Source organism: Astatotilapia calliptera, chromosome 22 (genome assembly GCF_964374335.1).
Source record: "Astatotilapia calliptera chromosome 22, fAstCal68.1, whole genome shotgun sequence".
NCBI lineage: Eukaryota > Metazoa > Chordata > Actinopteri > Cichliformes > Cichlidae > Astatotilapia > Astatotilapia calliptera.
Window position 1 is genome coordinate 20,491,933 of NC_137442.1, and position 8,900 is coordinate 20,500,832.

The 8,900-nt window shown below is 40.5% G+C and overlaps 1 protein-coding gene across 1 annotated transcript; it reads left to right on the forward strand.

Annotated features, from left to right (window-relative positions):
- The first annotated feature begins 3,747 nt into the window (after window positions 1-3,747).
- On the forward strand, window positions 3,748-8,266 carry LOC113015016 (biotinidase-like). Its single transcript, XM_026156905.2, has 6 exons — window positions 3,748-4,149; window positions 4,876-5,025; window positions 5,132-5,283; window positions 6,789-6,966; window positions 7,062-7,646; window positions 7,739-8,266. Exons 1-6 carry the CDS (start codon window positions 3,904-3,906, stop codon window positions 8,009-8,011), a joined length of 1,584 nt encoding a protein of 527 aa, XP_026012690.2. The 5' UTR covers window positions 3,748-3,903; the 3' UTR covers window positions 8,012-8,266.
- The last annotated feature ends 634 nt before the right edge of the window (window positions 8,267-8,900 follow it).

The window sequence follows — 8,900 nt, forward strand, 5'->3', positions numbered from 1 at the left end:
CCAAGATGCAAAATGGCACGGTTTCATGCACCCACTGTCAGTTTAACCGTGCTTTTTCTGTTTTGACATTTTAAAAAGAGTGAAAAAGGTCAGTCAGTGACAACATAATGATGAGAGCTGAGTATACATACGAGTAGTGTGCATCACCATTGGTTTCACATTTTTGTACTACAATAAATAGTCTTTAATGCAGGTAATAAAACGAGTCAACATTATTTACCACCAGAGATGGGCAGACTGTAATCTGATTACTTTTTTAAGTAACAAGTAAGGGATTACTATCGCAAAAACGGTAATTAGAGACAGAGAATGGTGCATATAATTTAATTTTACTTGATGCATGAAGTTAAGATTAAAACTGATAACAGTTTTTAATTGTAATTTTTAAAAAAAAATAAAAATAAAGTAATTTAATTACTTTTGAAAATAAGTAATCAGTAAAGTAACGGGATTACTTTTGGGGGAAGTAATTAGTTACTGATTACTTTTTTCTAGTAACTTTAACAACACGGTTTACCAAACACGTCTGATGCTGACAAAGAGACTTAAACTCACACATATAGACAAATAGTTGTTTTAATTTAAGAAGTCAGCAGCTTCCAGCAGTAGAGTACATAGTCCAGCCATACAATGTCAGCACACATCCACTGTCATTACAGGTCTCTGCAGGCTGTCCAGAGCAGTGTCTTTGCCTCGGTGTCCGGTGAATGACCCCACGCAGTCCTGAGCTCATTTACACGCACGCTTTCTAAAGAGTCCTCAAGTCTTCCTCTGCGCTTTTCCTACAGGATCCGTGATGACTACTATCCCCCAGGCAGCCAAACCTTGAACACAAGTGCGCATTTGTTCATTAAAAGACTCCTAATGCAGCAAACAGTCAGAAAACTGATTGACTTACTTGCAGCGAAAGTGATCTGTGCCACTGTCCCCATTGAGGTGGGTCCTCCCTGCCGCATCACCTTCCGCGCTGCGTGAAACACATAAGCTCCGGACAGAATCAGCCCACCTCCGGAGATAAGCCTGCAGCTCCAGCAGCTCTTAAACATCTGGCTGGGTTTGGACACGGGGGCATCTGCTCCTCCTGTTGACATTGTACCACAGGGTGCTGCTAATGCTAATGCTAATGCCCTTGGTTATAAACTCCTAGAAACGTCAAACATGAAAAATAAACCGGAAACTGTTCCGGTTTTGTTTGAATGACTCGCCCAAATGAAGAACAAAGTTAGAGACTTAACACAAATGCTATTTTCACTGGCTGAAGAAAGGTCGGATTTAGCAAAGTGGGTCCAGGTCATGGCCCTAATGTTTCCTATCTGGTATTTTCAAAATAAAAGTTGTACTTTACCATTCGGAACAAACGCTGGTCTTTGGGGGGAGGGACAAAGATCGACAGAAAACATAAAAACATTGTGATAAATATTTAACAATTTTCCATTAATAAAAACATATTGTCTTATTTCATCTATTTCTATGAGGAAATTTCTTTCCAAAAGAAGTTGCAATTTCATTTTAAATGTAAACTTACCGATCTAAATAATAATAATAATAATAATGGATTGGATTTATATAGCGCTTTTCAAGGCACCCAAAGGTATATTGAATTCATATTCCGTATTCAGTTTGGTGAAGTGCCAGATCTCATTATACAGGTGCATATGGTAATAAAAGGAAAAGCCTGACTCACAAAAAAATAACTGCCAGACTTATTGAACCTTCTGATAATTGAATCAGGTGCTGCTTACTTAAGAGACCTGCAGCCTTATGTCCATAGAGCTAGAGCTAATGTCCATAGTTTAAGGAATAGTTTGAAAACAACATTTTTTTTCAAACAGCATCGTGTGGTGTAGGTGGTCATCAAAATAGAGAACAGAACTGAACAATTTCCAATAACAAACCTTAGCATGCACTAACATTACACATCTCTAAACAGCAATATATATTTCAAAGTTTTTTTTATCAATGTATTGACTGTTGCAGTGAACAGGCATGCTGCTTTGAAAATCACATGCAATGTGTGACCACGATTGGCACACTGTTCACTGAGACCATGAATGCCACTTCTTTGAAGCATTCTTCTTCTTCTTCCATCAAAATGGAAGCAAAAGCAACACGAGATGCTTTGATCTACCGAAAGGAAAAAGCAGAATATCTGAACTCAAACCAGCCAGGTGGAGTCATTAAGATAGAAACAATAATTCAGTGCAGTGTCTCAGGTAGCTCTGTGCGTTATATATAGGCTCAGTACAATGAACAGTCAGTTTCAGGGAACTCCAGTGTCGGTACTAGCGGCTTTTATGATTTTATGTTTGTAGTCATTTAACTTCCATCCATTCATTGAACTTAAGAGGAAGAAATGTCAGGCTGGTTCGGTGCATTTGGTCCCATGCTGTCTTTAACTAAACAACTTAGTTCACTTTGTGGCTGAGCTGTATGTGAGGTTATGTCATGGCAGCTTTGGCTGGAATACCTGTCTCCTCCTAGGCTTAGCAAGTTTCTCCGTGAGTAGAGCTTCTAGCTCTTCTAGCTTCTAGCACATCTGTGGCCGTGCAGGCGGCCTCATTGGAACCTTTAAATAAAATCCCATAAACCTGATATCTAGTGTCAAATTATATCAAAGCTGCTTACTGTCAGAATTGTTTAAAACTGTGACTGCAAATAAATTCAAACAAGTGAGCTTTTCTCAGAGAGAACTGAAAAAGAGAACAAAGCAATCCAGAAGGCAAAGAAGGAAAGGGAAATAGCAAAGAAGACAACTGAAAAAGCAATACTGAAAATGACTGAAGTCCAGAGAGCACTGAAGCAGAAGATAAAAGAAATACAAAAAGTAAAGAAGGAAAGTGAAACAGTGAAGAAGGCAACGGACAAGGAAACGATGGAAATGAAGGAAGTTCACAGAGCCCTAGAAAAAAAACAAAAAGGAAATAAAGAAGGCAATGAAAGCAACTGAAGTAGCATAGCGGCAAGAACAGGTGGCAGAACTCAAGCCCAAGAGTCAAAGATTGAAATGCAAGAAGTACAAATAGAACTGAAAGAGGGGAGAAAGGAAATGGAAAGATAAACATGGACCATCAAACTAATGAAACTAATGGAACTAATGAAACTCCAGAGAGAGCAGAAATAAGTAAAAAATGAATTAGAAGAGGCAAACATGGAAAATCAAAAAGTAAACAATAACACAGACATTGTAAAACAGAAAACTGAAACAGCAAAGAAGAAGTTCCTGGAAATCCAAGAGCCCTTGAAGAAATTTAAAAAGGAATAGAAGAGGAAAAGAGAGAAAATGAAATAACAAAAAAGAAAATGCAACGATTGAAAGAGAAATTGCAAAGATGGCAGCCACAAATGCAAAGAGGGAATCGGCCCAAGTATCCTCTCCATCATCAACAATTCTTTGTCTACTAGTGTTATGCCATCTGTCTTCAAGCAGGCAGGTGGTTGTTCAGCCTCTGCTAAAAATGATCAACATATCTCTAAACTTCAATTCCTTTCATACGTTTTGGAAAAAGTCATTCTTCATTAACTTTGTCCTCACTTACAACAAAACCTTTTTAGAAAGTTCCAGTCAGGTTTCATGGTCAATCACAGTACAGAGCCCGGCCTACTAAAGTTTCTAATCATCTGACCTTGAGTGCTGTTATTTATTTTTGCATGTACTTAAAGTCTTGATGGTACAAAATAATCTTCTGTTGTATGGTAATGTCCTAAATAAAGTTGTTTTGCTCTGTTTTTTCTTTTTCAATTTTCCAGCTAATGTAACAAATCCTTGGGTCTGTTTTTGGAAAATCACTCTGCTTGGCACGAGGAGTTTCTTATAACATCTTAACTAGAAAATTGAGCTGAGTCATCGTGCCTCGTGGACGACTTTTGCCCTCTTCTTATAGTGTGTGTTAGCGCACAGCCGGCATGCCTCGTGTGAAGCAAACTGGAAGAAATATGTTGTTCGTCATAGCTGTTGTCAGTGTTTATTTGGCATTGGTCATCAGTCCAACGGACTCCACTGCAGACTCATCATATGTTGCCGCTGTGTACGAGCACAAAGTAATCCTGAACCCAGGCCCCCGCACACCCGTGTCCCGCCACGAAGCTCTGCAGCACATGCAGAAAAACCTGGATATCTACGAGGAGCAGGCAGCCCGGGCAGCCCAGCAAGTATGCACACATTTAAATGTTGTGTTTCATGTTTTTAGTCACATGATAGCATTACTCAATGAATTGTAGCAACTTCTGTTGAGATGTTCTTCAAATGAATGAACTTGTAATGGACAAGAATTAATATAGTTAAGGCTACTGCAGAAGAAAATCAAGACAAACATGATTCAAAGCCTTACAGTAAGGCTTCCTTTATCTCTGACTTTTTACTGAACTGGTAATTGATGTTCATATGCTCTAATATGACAACTGTCCACCCTTTAGTATCACTTTATAGCTGTTGGTCGACAGTTATTAATGCTTCACCCTGTATCAAGTTGACTGTCACTACCAGAGGTGTAGTCCTGCCATAACGCATAGGAGCAGACTATATCGTAAACTATATGTATATATGTCTGTATACACACAACTATATATATATGTGTGTGTGTGTGTGTGTGTGTGTGTACATACATGCATGTAAAATGTTTGAATGTAAATGTGTTTATAAAACTCTGACTTTAACTTTAAGTTCACGAGAGAATACCTGAGTGAGAGCGATGGAATCAAACGTGGAGAGAGACAGGCAACTAAAAAGACATCCAGAGAGGAGAGCTGATGAACATCATCACACAGATCACTTTATGTTGTTAAATTCAGTGTGACATTTGAGCAAGTAGAAATAAGTAACTCAAAAGTTACTGCAACAGATCTCATATCTCTCTGTCATCTTCGTTTCACTCTCAGGGTGCCCAGATCCTGGTGTTTCCAGAAGATGGTATTCATGGGTTTAACTTCACTCGGTCATCCATCATTGGCTACCTGGAAACCATTCCCAACCCTCAGGAGGAGAGCTGGAATCCGTGCACAGAGCCGGAAAGACACAACAACACTGAGGTTCACAATCATATATTTAGATTTTGTGATGGCAAGAAAACTCTACTCTCACAACATCTCACTGTGTCTGAATCTCATCATATTTGATTATGTTTGTGACTCAAAGGTTCTCCAGAGATTGAGCTGTATGGCTCGTCGTAACAACCTCTACCTGGTGGCCAACATGCCCGACCTGCAACCCTGTCCCCTGAAGACCAGCCCCTCCTCCACCTGTCCTCCTGATGGGCGCTGGCAGTTCAACACAAATGTGGCTTTCAGGTACATGTTAACTCTTAATATGGATTTCTAGAGAACGGACAAATAAAAGGTTTATTTTTCTATGACTTATTGTCCACAGATGCAGTGCTTGTGCCTAAATAAAAGAGCAGTTCTCCACATTTCCATCAAAAAATGTTGGCACGACTGCCAAAAATACCACAGAGTCAAAGTTGAAACTTCTCTTGTCAGTAGCTACTGGAGAAGCTACTGTAAGAAATACCAGCTACACTGAATACAACAACTACAGTGGTGGAAATAATTATTTGATCCCCTGCCGAATGTGTAATTTTGGTCACATCCAATCAAATGAATGGAAAGAGACAAACTATCAACCAAAAATCCAGAAAAAATATTTAGTAATAAATTGATTTTGATGGCATTAAGTTAAATAAATATTTTATCCCCAAGCAAAACTTTATGATTGGCAAAGAAACCCTTTTTGGCAAGCAGTGGTACAACATTTGTTGTAGTTGGTTACCAAGTTTGCAGATTTCAGGCGGGGGCTTTGGCCCACTCTTCTATACAGAAAGCTTTGAAATCCTTTAGGTTTCTTGGCTCCTGCTTGGCAATCTGCAGTTTCAGCTCCCTCCTCAGATTTTCTATAAGACTGAGGTCTGGAGCCTGGCTACGCCACTCCCTGACATTAATGTGCTTCTTCTTCAGCCACTCCTTTGTTGCATTGGTTGTGTGTTTTGGGTCATTGTCATGTCAGGACGACCCATCTTCAATGTTCTAGCTGAAGGAAGGAGGTTATCGTCCAAGGTTTTACAGTACATGCCCCTGTTCATTGCCCCCTCAGTACAGTGAAGTTGTCCTGTACCCAGACAAACAGCCCCAAAGCAAGATGTTTCCACCTCTGTGCTTGACTGTAGCGATTGTGTTCTTTGGTTTAGAGTTAACATTTCTCTTTTTCCAAGCAAAGCGGGTTGATTTTGGTTTTACATGACCATAGTCATAATCCAGTGACAGTTGTCAGTATTTCCACTGCTGCACAGCAACGATAACGACTGATAATTAATTTGGCAAACTTTACTTTTCAAATTGTAAACAAATATGGCTTAAAACGACATTTCTGTCGTTGCCACAGTGTAACTCGGTTTAACGCAGCAGCCTGAAGTGTCCATCAAACTGAATAATCTCATTAGGAACCCATCCGCCTTTGGGCTCCGCCTTCAAACAAAGTTAAAAGTGAGTTGATTCGCACGAACAGGATTTCTCTCCGAGCGCAGAGAGCTGCCTGCCACAGATTGAAACAGCAGCAGCGCACGCAGAGCAGACATTCGTGTGTGTGATGGCTTCTTTGTGTGTGCAGCTGCAGAGTTCCACGCGCACAGTTGTCGAATTTACGCGCGAGGAATTTCATTGTGCCCGAAATGATTTGCTCGGATTATGTTTTTGCTCGCACTTTTGTTATGACATAAATATAATTCAGTAATATATCCTGAACTGACTGCATCAGTGAAAAAGAGCTGTTAGTGACCTGCGTAAAATATCCTTTCATACAGGTCAGACGGCCTTCTAATTGCACGCTACCACAAGCAAAACCTTTTCTTTGAGCAATCCTTTGACACACCTCCAGAAGTTGAAGTCATAACATTTGATACACCTTTTGCTGGGAAGTTTGGCCTCTTCATCTGCTTTGACATCCTCTTTCATGATCCTGCAGTGGTGCTGGTGGAGATGGTATAAAATATAATCACATACGCACTCAGAATATATATCCAACATTGTTGGGATTGACTTTGATATCCATCGTTTCTTCTTTGTGGCTTTTTAAGGGTGTGCGTCAGTTGATCTTTCCAACAGCGTGGATGAATGCGCTCCCCCTGCTGGATTCAGTTCAGTTTCACAGTGCATTCAGTCTGGGTGCCAACGTCACTCTACTATCTGCCAACATTCGCAATGATCAACGCATCATGAAAGGAAGCGGTATCTACACCCCCTTTTCTGCCACCTACCACCATGCCTGGAAGGGAGACCCAGAGGAGGGTAGGCTGCTGGTGGCCAGAGTGCCAGTTTTGGAGCCACTGGAGGTAAAACAAAGTGCAGCCAAAGAGGTGGAGGCTGGTGGTGTTGAGTCTGCATCATCAGTGGCTACAGACTCTGGACGCTGTCATCAAGACAGCTGTGATGATCACTCTCCTGATTCGGTCCATCCCTCTCACTCCACCTTCATCTCATTCATGTTCCACGACCCGTTTACGTTTGTCCTCTTAAACGAGACACAAGGTGACGTTAAAGTGTGCAACGGCACTTTCTGCTGCCGCCTGCAGTACAGGTGGTTACTGCAAGACCATAAAGAGCTCTATGCTCTCGGTGCATTTTCAGGACTGCACACCGTTGATGGACGTTATGCACTGCAGGTAGGAATGAAAGAATTTTTAATATTTATAAACTTTTAGAAACTGACCAGGACCCTGCTGACTTTTATTTGTTACATGTCAAATATCTACAGGTTTGTGCAGTAGTCCGTTGTGCAGGGTTGGATCAGAACTCTTGTGGACAAGTAGTAGAAGAAGCAGAGTCAAAAATGGACTTCCTGTTGGCGGGGAACTTTGACACCAAATACGTGTACCCATCTATTCTGACAAGCCGAATGTTCCTGGAGCAGCCCGAGAGTCTGCAGAAAGCTCCAGACGGGAAAGTGACCATGAAACATTCAAACATGAAGGGTGGCCTGGTCACCACCTGCCTGTATGGACGAATGTACCACCTGGACAATGAATAAAGTTTGGAGGGATCAGGAAAATAAAGTTCAGTGTTATGGATAAGAACTGTTCTGTGTTCTCCATCTGTATCCATTCCCTTCTACTTATGCTTATCAGGGTAGGCTGGAGTCTGTCCCAGCTAAAGGAAAACAAATGTCTTTAGTCATCTGTTACTTGATCTTTTCTGGGTGTTCCTTTCTCAAGGCACAAATTATAAGGAAGAGAATATTCAAATGAATCATTCAAATTGATTAAACAATGTTTGTCTCATGCAACTTAATGCTAATTGTGCATTTTTATTTAATTTCCCCCCCCAAAATCTTTTTTTTTGCACTTTATTTTAAAATGACCTGTGTTAATAACAAAAGCCTATATATGAATTACCCATAAAACTAACCATACCTATGAGCACCATTTCAGGATTGCTCTCACTCTCTATTACACTCCATTTAGTAAATGAGACCCACACCTTACAATACCCGACATCTAAAATTTATAGGCTGAACATCTTTTAAAGTTACATTATTAGACGCAACTACAGTAATGTGGTCACAAAGAAGACTGCTTCGTGTTATGAGACAGATGGTTAATAGAATTGGTTTTATGGATACTATTTGATTCCGTGCATTAAAATAGATTTTGTTGTTTTGTCCTTATTAGTGGAAACATATTAGTAGTCCTGCACATATTTGTGTAGTTTTTAGTCAAAAGATGACTCGTGTATTTCCATGGACCTGTGAGTTATGAAGGAAAATGTTAAAAGTGTTAAAACTGCCCCTGGTCTGAAACTAACTCATTCACTTCACTGTCTGCAGAGACAGCAGGTGCTCTTGCTTGCTGTAGGAGGTGTGGTCAGGCCCTCGGAGGGGCAAAGTATCATGAAGCTTTGTGCTTGTTGGAGATATGGTG